This window comes from Corvus hawaiiensis, chromosome 5 (assembly GCF_020740725.1).
Source record: "Corvus hawaiiensis isolate bCorHaw1 chromosome 5, bCorHaw1.pri.cur, whole genome shotgun sequence".
Classification (NCBI taxonomy): Eukaryota; Metazoa; Chordata; class Aves; order Passeriformes; family Corvidae; genus Corvus; species Corvus hawaiiensis.
Genome location: NC_063217.1, coordinates 33,350,453 through 33,370,404, shown reverse-complemented (window position 1 = coordinate 33,370,404; position 19,952 = coordinate 33,350,453). Strand labels below are relative to the sequence as shown.

Sequence of the window (19,952 nt, the reverse complement as noted above, 5' to 3'; positions counted from 1 at the left end):
TTTTCTAAGAACCAGATGCTGCATGAAGGCAGAGCTTCACTACAGCCTTTACTCTTGTTTCACGCTTGGTGCGGGCCAAGCAACTTCAGCATGCCTGGGTATGTGCTTCCTAGAGTCTCTTCCCTTCCCTCCCTCCTTCAGAGGGGACTGCCTGTGGGTCTTGGGAGGGTCTGACCCTGCAGGGGTGAAATGAGGGTACAATGCAGGAAGGCATGCTGCCTCCTCCTCGGGAAAGCTGAGTCCCAGAGCATGCTGGGGTATTTAAAGACCTCGATGCCTGCAAGTTCCACACAGCGCATACAACATGAAGCAGCTCTCTGGCCTTGACCCAAGGGAGGCCCAGTCCAGTGCTGGTCACTGATGCTTATGACCACAGCACCACCTTCCAGGCCGGCAGCCCTGGGGAGCTGCGCGGTTGGGCGTGAAATCCATGTCCCCCCTGCCCCTCTCTGCGTGAATCCACGCACATCAGGGCAAGGCTTAAAAACCTGTAGTTGGCTGGTCGCACTCTCAGACCGCTCTGGGCAGGCTTTTAGCCCTCAGGCGCTGCCTCCCCCCTGGACGGAACGGTTAACGCGGCCTGAAGAGCTCCTGCCAGCTCCCCATGTTCCCTCCGGTGCCTCCCGGGAGCTATAAATACAGCAGGCACATGCTCTGACACCGCGTTCCCCAGCAGGTACCAGATAACTTTAATTTGCCCTTTAAACGTCCCGGGCCGCGCGTCCCTCGCGGCCGCCGCCCGGGGGAACATGGCGGGGCGGGCCCGGCGGGCCGCAGCCAATGCCCGCGGCCCGGGGGGCGCCTCCTCCTATCGCGAGAGGCCGCGGGCTATAAGCGGGGCGGCGCGGGGCACAGGGCCATTTGTCCGGCGCGGTGGGGAAGTGCTCGCTCGTTGCCTCTCTCCGGGCGGGGCTGTCGGACCGGCTCACGGCATGGGTGACCAAGCGCTCAGCTTCCTCAAGGACTTTCTGGCCGGCGGGATCGCCGCCGCCGTCTCCAAGACGGCTGTCGCCCCCATCGAGAGAGTGAAGTTGCTGCTGCAGGTGAGGGGGAGACGGGGGGCGGCGGTGCTGCGCCACAGGTGGTGCCGGCGCGGCGGGCGCTATGCGGCGTGACTAAATATGGGAAGGAGCTCGGCCGGCTCCGGTTACGCGGGAGCTGCCCGGGACATTCAGCACCGCCTCGGGGTGGCGGGAGCAGGGCCGACCCCGTCGGTGCCCTTCAGTGTGTGGGGTCACCCCTGCGGTGCCCCTCTCTCACCGTCCCGTCCTCCTCCTTCTCCTCCCTGCAGGTCCAGCATGCCAGCAAACAGATCACGGCCGATAAGCAGTACAAGGGCATCGTGGACTGCATAGTCCGCATCCCCAAGGAGCAGGGCATTCTCTCCTTCTGGAGAGGCAACTTGGCCAATGTCATCCGGTACTTCCCCACCCAGGCCCTTAACTTCGCCTTCAAGGACAAGTACAAGCAGATCTTCCTGGGCGGAGTGGACAGGCACAAGCAGTTCTGGCGCTACTTCGCAGGGAACCTTGCGTCCGGGGGTGCCGCGGGAGCCACCTCCCTCTGCTTCGTCTACCCGCTGGATTTCGCCAGGACCCGGCTGGCGGCTGATGTGGGCAAAGGAGCCGCTGAAAGGGAGTTCACTGGCCTGGGCGACTGCCTTGTCAAGATCTTTAAGTCTGATGGCTTGAGAGGCCTGTACCAAGGATTTAGTGTGTCTGTCCAGGGCATCATCATCTACAGAGCAGCCTATTTCGGCGTATACGACACGGCCAAGGGTAAGAAGTGCACGGAGGAATGACTGCAAGGGAAGATCCATTCAGGAAAGGCACTCGCAGTGCACTGGGCAGTACAAGGACAAGCAAGGTTTGGCTCAGCACCGGCTGAGTGCAGTGCTAGAATGTGCACAGGTGTTTCTGACATGCACTCCTGCCTCCCTCTACTTGCTGCTCTGAGATGCCTTGGGTTTGGATTGACTCCGGGGTTGGTGGGTGATTATTCCTTCCACAGCCATCTTTCCCACAGCCCTTTCCCTCTGTACTGATTCCATTCATTTGTTCTTGATGACAGGTATGTTGCCTGATCCAAAGAATGTGCATATCATAGTGAGCTGGATGATTGCCCAGAGTGTCACTGCAGTGGCAGGGCTGGTTTCTTATCCTTTTGATACTGTGCGACGTAGGATGATGATGCAGTCTGGCCGAAAGGGAGGTAAGAATAAGTGCTCCTGTGGTGTTCTGGCTGCAGAAAGTTTCTCTTCATCAAGATAAAATGGGAGATACTGGGTATTTTTTTTTTTTCTTGTCTTATGGAAAATTAATAACCTTCTCATTGGAGTCCTTAAAAATCCAGTGGGGAACACATTGGTGGTTATTTCTATCATGTTGATCTAAAAGACTGAGAAATTACTTGATTTCCTATGGAGAAATAATTTTCCTTAATTGATTACTAAATTTTAAATCCTCTGCTGTACTTTGCTTATTCCTTGTTGTTTTTAAGATACAAAAATTGAAACATACTTGCTGTATAACTTCAAGCCTTCTAACCTTTATGTTTGTTTCCACAGCTGATATTATGTATAAGGGCACAATTGATTGCTGGAGGAAGATAGCTAAAGATGAAGGATCCAAAGCATTCTTCAAAGGTGCCTGGTCGAATGTGTTGAGAGGCATGGGCGGAGCTTTTGTATTAGTACTTTACGATGAAATCAAGAAGTATGTCTAAAACTTAATATCATAATGCAGTAGTTCAATTGTTCTCAATCAACTTTTTTAAAAATATGAACTTGTGATGTAATGGACAACAAAATATTTCCTAGGGAAACAATAAAATTTGAGTAACATATCTGGCAGAGATAAGGATGCATTAATTTAGAAATTGTCCACAACATCACAGTTACATTTTGTATGAGAATTCCTCCACCATTTGTATTGGAACCTGTGTATATATTATATTTCAAATTGCAGGTAATAGATTTTGTCTGGAGACAATATTTAAGTGGTCTATACCTAGTTTAAAATCTAATATTGTGAACTGTTAATAGATTGTCATAAATATTTATTATACTAAGTGATGTCTCTAGCTACCCAACACTGTGATGACATAACATGAATTAAAATCATGTTTTCTTTTAAAGCTCTATTTTTTAATGTAAGTGAAAAGTATGTCTGAAATTATAACCATACTAAAGCACCAGGCTGAGTTCCTAACTGCAGCCTCTTCCCTGACAAATTATACAGTAATATGCTTGAAGCCATAATCTGATTTTTCAAATATATTTTGTAGAATATGGAAATACAGTGTTTCAAAAATTCCTTGTATTGTCACAAAGGAAAAAGTTGTCTGCTCTGATGTTCAATTGAACTAAAACTGAAATGAAATAAATTAATATATTAATGAACTTTTTCCTGTTGTTTTCAGTACACTGAACACATTGCAAGCATGTCCTCCAAGGTGATGTGCTAATCAGGACACTGTTAGTGGCTGTCTCTTGAAAGTTTTTTCAGCAGAGCTTTAGGTAGGTGGTTGTTGATAATTCTACAAATGCAAAACCAAGTGGATTCAGTTTAAGGGTATTGCAGCCAGCTATCTTAGAGATAGGCTTCCACATAGTCTTAGCTGCTTGTATAATTTGTTAATATTACCCTTAACGTTGAAGCACGTCCTCAGTGAATAAAGAAGTCATTATTGCTTATTTTACTTGAAATAGTATTCTAGAACTGAATACTCAAGAGTTATTGAAATAACTACACTTTCAACCATTATGAACACATTGCACTATTATTTACCAGTGAGATCAGTCCATGCTCAATACACTTTTTGAACTTCAGATGCTGCAGGGTTGTGAATGCATGGAAGGAACAGGCTGGCTGATTAGGCAAAGGAGGGAAAGTGAGTTGTGGCCATTTCAGTTGTTCAGTTAGACTACATATAGACAGGCATTTGGTCTGTACCCACCTAGGAAAAAAAATGTAGAATCAGAGCATAGTTTGGGTTGGAAGAGACTTTAGAGTCCATCTAGATCCAACCCCTGTGCCATGGGCAGGGACACTGTCTGCTAGACCCAGTTCCTGGCCTGGGACACTTCAGGGTTGGGGTGTCCACAACTTACCTGGGCAAAAGGATAAAACTAAGCAAGTAATCAAATAAACTTTTATTTCACCTTCATCTTTTACTACTTCATATGTATGGCTTCCAGTTATCCTTTTCCTATATTTGAAGCAGTTGTCTGATGCAGGTAGTCCTAGCTCACTGTCACTTGGCATGATAGGCTCTGTTTGTCTGCCACAGATTCAGACCAGCAGCTCTTTTCTTCCTGAAGGCAGGTACCAGCCACTAACCAGTGTATGGAAGCAACATCTATCCACTTGAAGAACAGAAGCTTTTGGGAAATATTGGTCCAAAAAATGACAGGCTCTTTTTAAATTAACCAAATATAGATTTTTTTTTTTTTTTTTTGTCCCAGGACAAAAACTTGGCCTCATTGTTACATCTCCCTTTTTCATGGTTGCTCTCTTAAATACTTGCTTTTCTAGATACCAGGTCTGTCTTCTTTTCCATAGTAAATAACCAGCATTGCAATCTATCAAACTGTTATGTTTATGAAGAAAATATTTTTACTGGTTTTCAAAGTGCTTTAGTTTTCCTTAAAAACTCTGCCAGTTTCTGCTCCTTCTCTTCTTTTTCTTCTTCCTCTGCACATTCCTAAAGGTTCCTTATGAGAAGCTTGCTAACACAATCCAACTATCCACTTCTAATCTAGCTCACTGATAAGGCTGCAAGTGGCATTTGGATGTGCTAGAGAAGATATAAGTTGGCTACAAAGAGACAGACTGTAATAGGCAGAGGTATTAAACCGTGGGGAAAATGTATGTATGTATGAATGAATAAGGTAATTAAGAGGAAGCAAAGAAACTTCAAATAAGTGTAAATGAAAGAAGTTACATTTCAGAGAAGAAAGTAGAGGGACTAAAGACTATTAAAAAGGAGGGTGAGTGGTATCAATGCAGGAAAATGCCACTGGGCTAAGAGAAAGTACATGAAATAAAGCATACAGAAAACACAGGGAAATGGCTCATTTCTGCTTAAATGCCAAGGCACACAGTATGGGAGATTCCAGGCAGTGCTCTCCATAAAGATACCTATGGTCAGAATTCAAAACTGTCTATGAATTAACCATTCTTCTGAAAGCAGCTCTGCCGAGTCTGTGTCACTCAGTGTAACACTTGCTGAAAGTGTAACCTAAAATGCAGCAATCAGTTCTGAAAGGTTGGAAATTAGAAGGCTTTACAGACGGTCTATAGTTGCTACTTGAGCTCCCATTGTCACTGTCAATTAATACTATTTCTTCTGTACCTTTGCAAGAATTGGTCACAGGTAAACTAAAGCCAGTGACAAAACCATTATTCCCTTACATCTAACATTTGAACAACAGAAAACCTGCATTTTTTCTATGTACCAAGCTCTTCAACCTTCTTTGCACCTTAATACTAATTATAAAAATCTGAAAGAAGCCACTGCAATGACAATTCATGTTAAATATTTTATTTCTTATGATTTACAAGTGACATACAAAATTGACACTCTTTCATACCAAAGTTAAATAAGATGAAGCAATTAAAAGTTGTGAACTTCTTCACAGAAAAAAACCTATCATATGAACATTCAGAAATACTTAAACTGTTATTTTGATATTCACATTCAAGGACAAAAATCTTTAAATAGAGAATAATTTTAATTAGCACAATAATAGAAAATAAATACAGCAGCACTATACAAAGAAATCATTAACAGTTCCTAACCATGAATAACAATCGCAATACAAATCTGTTTGCCACAATGCTGCTTAAAGTTAAAAGTTCCAAGTTTTGTCAAACAGCTAAATTTGATCGGCATGTCACCAAGTGAAGAAGCTCTGCCAAACTATCACAAGGACCGAGTAAAAAGTGTGTTACAATGCAGAATACCTGAAAGCCTAAGCCCTCATGCAAGCACTAGCAAAGAATAATACACTTTTCATGTCAAAGACCCAGCATTACCAAATACAGTTTTTTTCTTTATCCATAATACAGAGATTTCCTGTATCTCTCCTGGGAAGAAGCTAGGGAAGCAAGCAAAGTTTCAGCAATATCCACAGATAGTGGCGTCACAATTTATGCTCTTTATAAGGCTACAGGCCTACAAAACAAGCTCACTGAAAGTTTGCCTTTATGTATAGAAATAAACCACACCACCTACTATTGTGATTACCAATGCCATTAAATTTTACTCCTCTTGTAAATGGATGTTGATATTGGAGCTTATATGACATTACTACAAATATTAGATATGAACATGACACTTAAAAACAGGTCAAGAAAAGTAACAAGACTTTGTTTTCTATTGTCTTTTTTTCCCCCTAAATCCTGGTTAGTAGTCACTCAAAATCAAATGTTCAAGATGTTTCCTGCACCTCAAGTTTACATCTCCCCCCTGAGAACAGACATCTGCAAAAATAGGGCCATGAAGTATTTCCCTTGCTTAATATTATTCTCTAGTTAGAGAAATAACCAGAACTTACTCTTGTTTACACTGAATCTGAAACTGCTGTTTACTTCAGTCTTTACTGTTCAGATAATATCAGACGCTTCTTTCCTATGCAAAGATCCCAATACAACTTCCAAAATCCTTTTGATCTGGAAGAGACACAGCCTTGCATACAAAACACACTCCAGGTGCTAAACGTTTAACAGTGGCAAAACATCATCTTCTGCAGCCTCAGTATTCTAGCTCACCATGCAGGAATACACAATCTGCTTTTCATCTCTTCACATTGCTGTTAAAGATTCTTTCAGTCACAAGAACATGACCCACAAAATTCAGAAGGCTTTCATAAAGCCAGGATGTAAAGCAAGGACAAACCAGGAATTAAGCCTATGTTTATAAGTTTAATGCATTATTTTTAAGTACTATTAATATTTTAAAAATTTTATTTACATCTTGCACCTGTAGCGCAGCAATTCTTTCCTTCCATGGTATGGATACGAATTCCACTTATGATCTGAGACTAAAATAATAGTTAAATTTCTAATTAACTTGTCCATTTAAATACTGCCTTCTCTTTCTTAAGTTCTTCCTGTCATGAAAAACAGTGACAGAAGTTTTTTACACCATTTTAAAACCATTTTATAAACAGTAACTCTAAATGCAATGCATTTTAATCACTGAACAATGCAGAAAATATTTTTGCACACAGAATTTACAAAAGCACTAAAAATAGAAGTTTTAGTATCATCTCAGTATGCAAGGCAAAGAACACACTTATAACCAAGCAGCACGAACATTAGTGGGTTTAGGTCTCTGTAATGCCCCACTGGCTGAATCAGGCATGGGCTTTTCGTTCCTCTGGTTCAGTGTACTTTGTACAGTGGATGGTCTTGAAGGTCCTCCTGTTAACACACAAACATACAAAGGGAGAATGCTTATGCTTAGCACAACAGAAAACTTCATGCTGTGTTAGCACTGCAACACTCATTACCATAGCTCTCAATAAAACCCCAAAACAAATCACAGTAAATTGAATACAACCCCAAAATAGTGGATTATGAGTTGTTCATAAATGATGAGGAAAAAAAATTCAAGCCTGTGGTTCTTTACCCTGACACATATGGCTCTATAGAGACACATTGTCTATGTCCAAATCTCACACACAGAATTTCTGAGAAAAACAAGGCTACTATCAGTAGATCTGAATTTTCTGAATGAGAATTTGAACATTCATTGGTGTTATTTGGGGTTTTTGGTAAGGTTTGTTTCTCCCCCTTTCTTCTTTCAATAAAGGGTACTGGCAAAATGAGAAACACTTTATTACAGGGATTTTTTCTTCTTGGAAAAGATGATTGACAGGATAATTTATTGAAAATTTAGGATGGCAACAAAACAATGCATATAGTAATCCCTTTTGGTGTGATTGGAAAAATTATTTTGATGACTTTCGTTTGATAAACGATCAACCTAGAGATGACAGAGAAAAGAACATATTTGCTATTCTTAACAGTAAGTGCTTCACCGTTCTAAATTATAAAAAGATAAATATATGCAAAGAAATGCAATAATCTGCAACTTCAAAGTACTTACTTGGAGGACTAAGCTGGCTGAAAGGAGATCTACTCCTTCTTACAGAAGATGAAGAACTCAGGTAGCTCATCTGGCGGTGATAGTCTCTCAGTTGTTCAGAACGCCTCAGACCAGCTGTTGGTTTCACTGCTTCCAATCTTTTCAGGAACGCCTTAATATTGAAGAAAAATGTCATCAAGAAAGACAAAGAATAAACAAGATGCTGCAAAACAAGCAGTCATAAATTTATTTTTATTTGAACTGCAAAAAACCCAGAAATTTTGAGCAGTGCACAACAGGAACTCCTCCACTGGTCATATGGTCATATATTGAGTTCTTTTCTCAATGTTATTGACACAAATTGTAACTATCCCTTGCACATTATCAGTTCTGCGCTGAGTACATGTTTAATACCTCACAGTTCTCTGTACTTTATGGGGATTTGAAACAATACATCTATTTGGTGACTATCACCAAAGCTCGTGAAGAACTGGGTTCCACTATTCTAATCCTACCTTTGGTTAGTCCTCCCTTCTAAATTTCCAGAAGAATGAGACGTTTGGGGTTTTTTTTTTTAATCTTTGCTTTGCAAACAGACCATTTTATATTGCCCTATATGAAGCCCAGAGAGGATTACTGACCCAAATTCTGTGAAACTAACTTCAAAAGGAAAGCACGAACATCTACAAGAGTTCATTTTATCCATAATCTAATTTTAAGAGATTCTCTTTGAAATTATTGGTAAAGACATGATTTCCTCTTGTTGAAATTAGCCCTGGAAATCATGTGGCAAGTCGTATACTGAAATAACTACTTATACAGCATTCTTAAGATACAGTTTCCTAATCTGCATAATTATTTCTACTTGAAACAGAATTTACTGGTTTAAGACATTTCAATAATCTAAAAAAAGAACCTGGTAGGAGGACAAATTGGGAAATACCCAGCTACATGCAATTTCCAATTAACAACTTCACATTTTTAATATATTTCACCTTTAGTGGTTGCCTCGCATAGATCTATATATTTCCTCTACTAACTAATTTCAATTCATTTGATGGCTTACAAACATTAGGCAATGACACAACCATTGCTGGTCTGGGTTCTGACATGCATCCTTATCAACAAGAGACAATGCAAACTGTGTTTACAATAAGTCTCCAAAGTACTAAAGGTAACTCTCTTAATAAGATGCATTGTCTAGATGCATACTTGTATGGTGGAAGTCAGAAGGTGTATCACCATTAAACTGTGCGCCCAATCTGTACTGAGTTTTTTGGTTTTTTTTTTTTTTGTTTTTTTTTTTTTTTAGTAAGAATAAAAAAATTTACAAGAAGTGACTTAGGAAACATACAGTATTCACAGGATGTCAGTTGCCATTGTCTAACTGTAACAGGAATCTCCAAGCTCTTAGTAGTTTATGCATGAGCACTGGAAAGCTGCACAGAGTGCACAAGAGAGAAAGGACAAGTGACTTTGGCTCAGACACAACATGTCACAAGCGCTTGCATCAAGTGCCAGCCAGTTCATCGTCAAGCAGGAATACCTAAGTAAGCAAAAGTCAACGGAAGGACTTCAGCTAGAAATAGCTCTTCACTAAAGCCAGTTACAGAACATGAAATGGTAGACTTGTCTCTAAATGTTATATCCAACATTTTTCTCACAACTTCATCCACATCTCCTCATGCAACTATATATGTTTAGACTTGCAGAAATCACTTATTTTACCTTCAGTATTAAAAATGGAAGCTCTCAGTACATTGTCCCATCACAAATAGATCAGGTAAATTGTAGAAGTGACTTTCCTATGACAGACAAGCATGTTTCAAGTCTGCACTCAATTTTAACAGCCTCACAGAATTTGCATACTTTAACACTGCAGTAATTTCAAGCTTGATTCTGAACATACTGGCTTTTTATACATATATACATACATACATATATGCCCACTTCATTCTAGTGTAAATAGAATTGTCTGCTTTTGCTTTTATGCCTGTATTTTGAAAAGTATCAAGTCCCCACTGATGAAAAAAAAAAGCTACAGAAGAAGCAGATACAGATTCTGTGGTGCAGCAGTGTCTGAAGGAAAGCTTTGCTAGAGAATGTGAAAAAAAGCTCCTGTGGTTCCCTTGCCCTCTGCTGTGGATTGTCCCAAGGGCATGTAAACTTCCATGCTATATTCAGAAATGAATTTTGTTCAGAGAATTTTGTTTGGAGAACAGCCTGCTGCATACAGAAATGAACGCATTGACACAGTAAAACAGCAGTCCTGACCTACTAAATCTGTAACCCAGAACTAATCTGACTCTTATGTTTTTATTACCAACCCTACATACTTGAGGTCCTTAACTGAGGAACTACCTGGTACAATAGTATAAACATCTTGAGAAAATGCTGTTTTTCAGTCATATGTAGAAATCTACTAATTCTTTATGTTCTCTTTTTGAGAAATGGACTGAAGACAGCTGATACTTTCCTTGTTCTTCCAAAGCACCAAATCTCTGGAGCCTTAATCCTGCATCACTGAAGTAAATAGAAATTTCATCACTGATCTCAACAATCAAAGAATCAGATCACAGAACATAACTCAGGTGTTTAGAACCAAATATATGTTCCCAGTCAAATTTTAAGGAATAAAAAAAATTAGTAACAGACACTAATGGCAGGAATGTTATTAGTTGCTCTAAGTTGCATTGTAAGTCCTCAGAGCTCTTGATTCAAGCTCAAAAAATATATATAGTATCACATCATTGAAGACCTCTCATCCTGGCAAAATACTTCCCTGGCTTATAATTTACCCATCTTCTTTTACTTTAATACTGAATTTACAGTAAAAGTAGAATATTAAAAAAAGAAAAGTCACAGAAGGTGTTCCTGCATTATTACCTTCTAGGAATGGGATAATCCTTTATAAATCTAGGCATCTGGACATAGATTAGTATCTATAAAGATACTAAAATACATATTGTCAATGACAGAAGGAAATGTCAGAAATGCCAACAACTTGAGAACAAAGAAACCCAACACAATTTAAAAAACTGCTGCCATACAATGGGCCAAAAGAAAATCTGCTAATTCAATTTTGAATACATCAGGAGAACAATGAAGGTAAATCTAAAGTGCTCTGTCAGAAAAAGGAAAAAAAACCCCAAACATAATTAGTACAGACTCTTCTGCAGCTATGTTGAAAAAGGAAGGAAAAAGCTACTGAAAATGTAGCACTCTTAAACTGAGTTCAGAGAGAAGGTTAAAAATTTTACTTTTTCTTGGTTTACTTTGCTTTTTAAAAGCATGAAGGCTTCAGTTTCACCTCCTGTGAATCCTAACCAGCTGACTAGTGTGCCTTGACAGCTGTTCAAATTTATTTATATTACACCTCCTCTAATGTCACTGATGCTAGAGTAATGTCACTGTCCCTTTGCAAAGTCTGGGGGGAGGGGGAAACAGATAACTGCATTCAAGGACACCTTTCTGTTCTTATCAATACAAGTATTTGTGATTTTCTTTAAATTGCAGTTGCATTAACTAGCTCTAACCTGACAAACTCTAACCATCAGAAAACTCTTAAAGGTCTTCAATTTACAGAAAAGTCTTCTTAATTGAACAGCTGTCAAGTTTATGTGTGGCTGGCAACACCACAAGGAAAAGTAGGCTAAGAGTACAGAAAAAAATATACCACAAAATTAAGCAGTTTGCAAAGCATTCAAAACTTTCCTTGAACATGCCAAGTAGTCAGTCTTTATTATAATTACCATAGCAATGCTACAGTAATCTCAAGTCTGGGTCAGGAATCTGAAGACCATAAAAATCTGACCACAAAGAGCCCATAGCCTAAATACTATCATCACAGAATCCCACTGTATTCGTACTGTATTGTAGTGTATTTTAGCCATGCACATCTGTGTGCCAATCCCACATCCTGACAGCTTCCCATTGACAAGGCCGCAGAAACCTTTTTTTGGCATTGCATTTTGTAGTCTCAGGAACTACCAACATTTTGTCTTTAGGCTTGGCATACACCACCTTTGAACTCAGAAAGTGAAAGTATCGTATAAAACTCTGTGTGCTTGGGTTTCTGAGGAGTCATCAATGCAACATGAGTATTTCTGAGTTCCTAAGACCACAAAGGAAACTACATTCTCTTTCACAACTGCATTCTCTACAGCTTTCTCCTTGTCTTGGGGTGACTTTATGATGTTGTATCCCATATTGCTGTTCTATGCCCAGAAATTAATTTTTTGCCTTTTCTGTGCCTTTAAACTGAGCCTGAGAGGGGGGAGAGGAAAAAAGCCCAGAGAACTTTCAAAGCAGTGTTTCAAGGACACACAGATATACACAGAGACTCCTCTTGCTTCTAACAGCAGTGGCGGGAGCAGGAGGAAGCACCTGGCTTGTTTTTTTCCAGCCAGCTTTCGGCCAGTTTTTCCAGCTCCTTTTCCTCTGGAGAGTTGAACTTTGTTTTCCTGGGACTCCGATTTTTCCCTTCTTCTCTGCTGGACGGTTTCAACATCAGAATACATTGGGAGGACTTTCCACCGAGGCCTTGGCCCTGGAGGTGGGCCCACCACCCTGTCCCAGCTCCAAGGATGGGGAGAGAGATCTGCGGAAGGACTCTGAAATTTTCCCAGGTTTCTCTCAGCAGAGCAAGAGGTTTTATTATTTAGCATTATTATCCTTTTCCTGTGTGTTGTTAAATAAATAGTTTTTATCTCTTTCACTTTCCTTCGAGGAAAATTTATTTTTTCCCAAACCTGGTGGGGGAGGGATGGTTGTAACCTGCCTTCTCTCAGAGGATATATTTCCAAATTTGTCCAAACCAGCACACTCCTCCAGACTGAGATCAGTGAGACTGAACAGACTTGGTATTCTTTCTATAACCACGTAGGTGTGCAGCATCCAAGGCCTGGTGATGCTCTCTAACTCTAGGGCTAGTCCTTGGGGACAGGACAAAGGGAATGCAGAGAAAAAGCAGCATGGAATACTTTTAGGGAGGAAAGGACAATGTGCTCAGGTGCAACCCTGATGAACCAGTGGTGCTCCTTCTATTTCTTTCCATGCTTAGAAGTTATTTCCCTTGTTGCAGCACGACACAGTTGGCAGGACAGGAACGGTGCAGCACAGGATTGAAAGAATATTCTTTGTACATGGTGTCAGCCAGGTAGGGGGATGGCCAAAACAACTTTCCCTCCCTTGGCCTTTACTCCCCACCCAACTATGACAGCACAGCTGCACCATTAAATCAAATGGAGACAAATGAATACACATTCATTTATGGCAGTATAATAAATGCATTTCTAAAGGACATTTAGGATTTCCAGCAGGACAAAGCCAGCTCCAACTGCAAGAGAAGGGAAAGTCTCCCTGAAGAATCCTTTTGCTGGGACAGGCCACTGACTGCAGCAAGTGGTGGCCAGAAGCAATAATGAATCTGCAGCACAGAGGACTCAGGAAACCAAGTAAGTGAAAAGAGAAAGCCCTTGCAGAGAAACACAATAAGTGGTTTTTTTTTTTTTTTTTTAATTTGTGTGGAAGGGTCACTATACTGGAACTGGGATCAGAGTTGGATCTATTTGGCCTTGGGGTACATTTTGTGGGAATAAGAGGTGAGGGAATGAAGAACATGGAGTCTTACGTGCAGTGAGCCATAACAGCATGAGGTAGGAAGAATGTGCAGGGATGCATGGAAAGACCAAATATTCACGCAAAAGGAACACCCTTATCCCTCCTGAGCTAAGGTTTGAGAACTGCCCCTACCAGAGCTGCTGAGATCTTCCAGTGTGAACTCAAAAAGTCACTGTTCACTAGAAATTTGTCTGAACACAGCAGCTTAGCTCACTGAGGTCACCCAACTCCTAAATCATAGTCAGAATTAGTGAAAATGATGAAAAAAACCACCAGAAAACAACACAGAGATATGAATTACTTCTAAGTTCTGATGAAATGACTGAAGAATGATGTGATGGCTGCAAATCTGTATTTCAAGGACCCCAAACACTTACCTGTATATGCCAGTACAGATTTTTGCATTATACAATAAACCATTAAAAGTTTCAATGGCATACAGCCTATGGAATTCAGTATCTTATTTACACTGCCAAAAATGATTACTGTATCAATAGAGATAGACACATATATGCAGACATGGGAACAAAGTAACACACCAGTCACACTTAAGCTCCTTTCCACTGAAGAAGAGGGATTAAAATTATGTTCCAACACAAGAGTAGAATGTTTTCTGAATCAACAGCATCCTCTATTGGCAAGAGACACACTCTGATCTTGCTAGCTCTGAAAAGCAACCAAAAGTAGGTTCCATTTATGAAAGCACAGTCAAAAGCAGCAAGTACAAAATTCTGGCATTAATTTTAGCAGTCATCTGTTCTGCTAATTGTGCTTTTTCCATAAATTGCTAATCAGTACTTTAAAACTACTGTTCTTCAGAGCAATGCATCTTTTTATTCTGTCATTGCTCTTTCTAACAGAATCTGTCGGAATGACATATATTTCCTGTACCTCCTTGCACCCTTTCACAAAGCTAGGGAGCACCAAACCACTTAGATTCCCCTCTAATTTCCTAAAATTTTACTTACTTTCCTGCATCATCTCTGATGCTAAATGCCTGCAAGAGAAATCAAAGTTTCTGATAACAGTAAGTACAGGCATTACTCCAAGAATGTTCTGGTGTAACAGGTGAACATCTTCCCTAGACAAGTTCTTAACCTCAGGACAAGAAATTATAAAAGCTGTGCCAACACCAGCAAAAAAAAAAATCTCTGCATCAAAATTCTTTAACTCCCTGAAGAGACTACAGTTGTAGATTTCTATTCTTGAATTGTTTACAAAACTCTGCGTCCTTCTCCAACAAACATTTCACAAAGGTGTATCAAACACCATATTCTGTATGCAGTACCCTCAGGCCTTGTATAAAAAAGACTTCCAAGAAGTAAAAGAAGAAAGATGATAAGAAAGTTCCATGGAATTCCACCAATTCTGCCTCTTTAAATTTATGAAGGTGAGGAAAGCTGCTGACCAGAAGAAAACAGGTTCATAAAGCACATACTTTTATCAATATAAAGCAAAAATCATCATCAGTGAGCAGGGTAGGGCTGCTCTTTGATTTACAGTCTCAGAGAAAAGTATGTCACACCTGTAATCTCAAAAGGTAGTGCTACAAAAATCAAAGTTGAAACTGTGATGCTCTAGGTATACATACACTTCAAACAGAATAAAAATGCAAACAAAATTGCTAAAAAATGATAGCAAAGTTAAACAAAATGGAAGAGCTGCACTGATGAATCACTGATCAAAAATATATCATCCTGAGTTTGGAAAAAAGAATAAACCAAATGCTTTCACAGTCTAAACTAGCACGATGTCCTAACATAAACTCTCACACCAAACATGTCCACCCACATTGCTGACGACAACTAAACTGTAAATGAGTAAGTAAATGAACAATACTATCTCTTGGACTACATGCAACCACCATTAATCTCTAACATGTACTAAAGCAGCAATATGTGAAATGACTCTATGGATTTAGGTCTGCTGCGTTTTTGATCCAAAAGTTGCAAAGGCAAGACAGTCTTGAACAAACACTGCAATATATCATAAGAGAACGGGGTTGTGGCTTTGAGTAAACAGAAATCCATTTTAAAACATCCTATACATTCATTTACTGCAATCATCAGTTGTTATGCAGTACAGCATATTACTGTTACATCCTAAGTCACTGTGGCACAGCACCTCCTCCCCCTTGCCTAAGAATATATTCTTATTAACAAGGTTCATGTGGTAGAGCAAGACCTGTTTTCAACATCTGAAATAAACACCACCAACACCCTCCTACCAGCCTAAACACACCAAAGCCTAAAAACATTTCTTCCCCAGGCAATGACAAGTATAGCATATCTATACAAAATCTTGTGCTTAATTCTTTCAGACTGTAAAGTATAATGTGAACTGCAGTCTAGTGGAGCCAGGGAGAAAGTTTCCTAATTTGAAAAGTTTTAACAATCCAAATGTCTGAAAGCTGCAAGAATGAAAACCTAACAGACTTTTCCAAACAGGGCAATCAGACTTTCTCCATGTTGAATCTGTACCTCTTTCTATGTGTATAGAAAAGGAAATTGCAACCTTTATACTTACACAGAAGGTAAAAAGTAATAAATTCCTTCCAGTATACATTTTCCAATTATTTGAACTATAATTTTATCTCTTTTTCAAACACACTGATAAATACATAGGAGATATGAAAATGTCATTACATTATGTATTACAATTCAATTACTAAAAGTATCTTATTCAAACCAGTGCTACTTCTATTATTTGAGAACTCTGCCAATATCCCTACAAATGAGTCTGAATTTTTGTTTTCCAATAAAGTAAGCTATTGTAATTGCCATTACACTGTGGCAATCAGAGCACTACAAATATTCAACAAGAGATAGCTATGAGGCAAAACCCAAAACTGACGTTAACTTTGTATCCTCTGTATATCAAATATAATGGGTTTGATGCTATCATATTGATTGTTTTATTTTATGCAAGCCTGTTTTTGAGAGACTAGTAGTCATGATGCATGAAGCAGAATGAACAGTCAGACTGCTATCCAGTGTTTTGAGTGTGTTAACAGCAAGGGTTGTTCCTTTTAAATTAAACAATACCAAAGTAAAGCAAATGCATAGAAACTAAAACCTATTTCCATATGAAAAAAAAAGCATCATTACTCCCACCACCCTCCCAAAAAACCAAGAAACTCACCCAATATGAACAATTATGCCAACACCATAGTAATGGAAATTCACTGAAGACTTACTGCAGTAAAGGTTCATGTGCTGCCTCATCAATTTTCCAAGTATTTAGCAACAGCTCATCTGACAAGAGATAGTCCTTCTCAATTTGCTGATCCACCTCCAAACTCAAAACTTACCAGGTTTTCTCTTTCAATTCTTTGCTGCTCTTTTTGCCTGTTGATGGCAGTGTGGTACAACCTAGGCTGGGGTACAGACGTCTTCTTCATCGTGCTACTTCTCCTTGGCCTTGCAGACTGTTTGGACAGTTCTTTTAGCAATCTTTGGTTTTCCCGATCAATCTGTCTTACTTCTTCATTTGTGAAAGAGTAATTTTTCCTTATTACTTTGGATGGATGATTGATGGTTAGTTTTTGTTCTTTTTTATCCAACTGTAAGAAAGCTTTAAAACAGCAAGAAGTGCAATAAGCAGATTGGAAAACACAGCTTCAGGAACCCAGGACTAAACATAAATTAGAACCAAGAATTAAACCATTACTAGTATTTAGATGTTTGCACATAGAAAAAGATTTAAACTTTGCTCCCAAGTTAATCTAAAGTACCAGTCTCAGCTGAGAGGCAGAATAGAAACAATGTTTCACACAGAAAACTGACTCTGGGGAAGCCTGACTCAGAGACACAAAGTGCACTTCCTGAAGTGATTTTGTTGATACTTAACTCCTAAAGCAATCCTACATCATGTTGCTGCAGAAAATGCAAAGGGAATGATGAAGATTTAATTTAAAGGATGGAGAGAAATGAGTGAGCACATATAACAGAAATTACTGGGGCATGGAAATTTAAAACAGTAAGCAAACAACAATCAAATCGTGATATAAGGTTTCAAGACAAAGAATGCACACTTAAAAATACACAGCAACTTAACATGCACAATTGCAAGATAACTGGAAACTTCACTCTTAGCCAGAGCCAGCTATATTTATTACAGTTCCACTGGAGCTTTGCTGTTGATTCATTTCTAAGCCTCCACTTTCTAAAGCTCTGCAGCAGGTCTTCTGGCAACTACTTTAAAAGTTTTGCTGTCATGGTGTTACCCCATCAAACCATTGCATTATCTATAGTACAGGAATGGCAGTACCAGGTTAGATTAAACCCATTTTTGGAGCTGAGACACAGACAAAAGAACCTTACTCATGCCATTCCCCACACTCCTCTAATAATCACAGTGCCTTCAGAAGACACCCCTCACTCTTATCCCTGAAGTCCCACACAAGCAAAACAAGCATGCAAAGCAGAAAGAAAAAAAAACAAACCCCAGGCATGCAGTAATATTTCCTCAGCAAACACTTCCACATTAGCAATCTGTTTGCAAGAGATGTCTGAGGCAGCCTGGCAGCCTAACAGTGAAAAAAACCTCAAAGAATGAAGAGCATTTTCTTACTTCAAAACAAAATGAAATCTTTATTGCAGTATCTCAACTGAGTTTATTTCAGAATTGATGCAAGTAAATATTGCTACTGTCTTTGAGAAATTTAAGAACAGTATTCAAAATGCAAAATCCAAACACTTCATGAATTTCAACATCCATCTGGAAATGGGTAAACTTGCACTATCAGCATGCTAGCCAATATAGGCAAGAACTACCCCTAGGTAGCTCTGTGAGGTCACCCACATTAGCAAATTCTGCTTTCATTTATCAAGAGAAGATGCAAATCACCTTAAAACCAAGACACAATGCAAAGTAGCACAGATCAAGTGTGCCAAACAACAGATTAATACAATATAAATGTCTTGAAAAACACCTCTACAGTTTAGTAAGTTATTCTCAAGGTAAAACTAGTACAGTCATCAATACCATTGGAGGAGACAAACCTGGAATGAGACTCATCTGGATAAGCCTACAAGGGACAAAAAGAAATGCAAAGAAAATAACTAAAGACACAGAATTCACATGCCAACATCAAGCTGCAGCATACCTCTCAGTAGAAAATATTTCAAAATGTCTTTATGGGAACAAGCAAAAGCAGCACTGCAGAACACAGCTAGAAGAAAGTAAATTGAACAACTATCTGAAGATGATATCATGTTACATAATTGATAGTTGTATTATTACGGACCTATGAAAGATAATTTTACCTTTTGCCTTATATCCATAGCGTCTCATGGGTTAAAGTGGACTGCACATCATATGCAAAAGTGGAAGTCAGATTGTGACAAAGAACAGTCATTGAACTGAAGTCTTGACCTAGCCTTGTGGCATCAATGCTATTGGTGATGAAGTCTATTACAAGAGACATTTAAATTTCTGAATGACTGTCAGTGCAAATTCCCAACAATTCTTTTGCTTCTGTGGAAGGTGTCAACCAGTCAAAATCAATTTAAAGCAATAGCATTCTAGAAAAAGACTTTTTCAATCAGAAATACAGGTTTCATGCTTTCACTGGTCAATGACTTTTAATTCACTATAAGATAGCAGGCTATACTTTGGAAGAGACTGTATACACTTTTGACGTAACTATGAACTATAGCCAGTAAAGATATTAAAAATGCTTCAAGGTAATTACTTCCTACCTATTTTCTGACTTGCTCGCTTTTCTGGTGAACTGCTTTTAGGTGTGATGAAAAAATAAAACCAGAGCAATGACGTGGAACAAAGGCCTTTCCCTTTCACCCCAAAGCTGGTCAGTAAATGCTACTAGAAACAAGGACTCACGGAACCCTGAAGCAATTGCTACACACAGGGCTCAACAAGCACTGCGTTCCTTTGTCACTCAGGTCTCCTGGGGGTAGTGGTATGTAACTTCTGCAGCATTAAACACCCCCTATTTTACCAGAAGCTCTCAGGCAATTAGGGTAAATACATATCTACGTACATATCCATGCACTGCTCTACTGGATACTACTACTTATATATGCAAGGGCAAAATTTTACTAACTTTACTCTCATCTTCCAGCTTCTTCAGTCACATCCCCGCTCAACACACAGACTTTTCATTCATCTCTTCTTTCTTCTTTTCCTTAGCCTCTTGTAAGTCTTTTTCCTTTGAATATGTATCACTTCTACAGTGCCTCATCCACACCTTTTATAGCTCACCACAAAGATAG

The 19,952-nt window shown here is 39.5% G+C and overlaps 2 protein-coding genes across 3 annotated transcripts in view; one reads left to right on the top strand and one right to left on the bottom strand.

Annotated features, from left to right (window-relative positions):
- The first annotated feature begins 851 nt into the window (after positions 1-851).
- On the top strand, positions 852-3,400 carry SLC25A4 (solute carrier family 25 member 4). The gene is made up of 4 exons (XM_048303920.1): positions 852-1,043; positions 1,292-1,778; positions 2,071-2,211; positions 2,567-3,400. The coding sequence occupies exons 1-4, from the start codon at positions 933-935 to the stop codon at positions 2,722-2,724; spliced, it is 897 nt and encodes a 298-aa protein (XP_048159877.1). The 5' UTR covers positions 852-932; the 3' UTR covers positions 2,725-3,400.
- Positions 3,401-5,528: 2,128 nt separating this feature from the next.
- Positions 5,529-19,952, bottom strand: part of CFAP97 (cilia and flagella associated protein 97) — a 35,023-nt gene continuing 20,599 nt past the window's right edge. For both annotated transcript variants that reach the window (XM_048303919.1, XM_048303918.1), the window contains exons 4-6: positions 17,027-17,289; positions 8,116-8,266; positions 5,529-7,427 (exon numbers count right to left, since the gene is read on the bottom strand). In XM_048303919.1, the coding sequence (XP_048159876.1) occupies positions 7,300-7,427; positions 8,116-8,266; positions 17,027-17,289 (542 nt within the window). In that variant the 3' untranslated portion in view covers positions 5,529-7,299. The remainder of the gene's footprint in view (positions 7,428-8,115; positions 8,267-17,026; positions 17,290-19,952) is intronic.

Bases quoted from the DNA above. Each gene is read 5' to 3' on its own strand.
- SLC25A4 (XM_048303920.1), top strand. From the start codon at position 933: ATGGGTGACCAAGCGCTCAGCTTCCTCAAGGACTTTCTGGCCGGCGGG. The intron at 1,044-1,291 runs GTGAGGGGGAGA...TCCTCCCTGCAG, and splicing joins GAGTGAAGTTGCTGCTGCAG to GTCCAGCATGCCAGCAAACA. The intron at 2,212-2,566 runs GTAAGAATAAGT...TTGTTTCCACAG, and splicing joins GCAGTCTGGCCGAAAGGGAG to CTGATATTATGTATAAGGGC.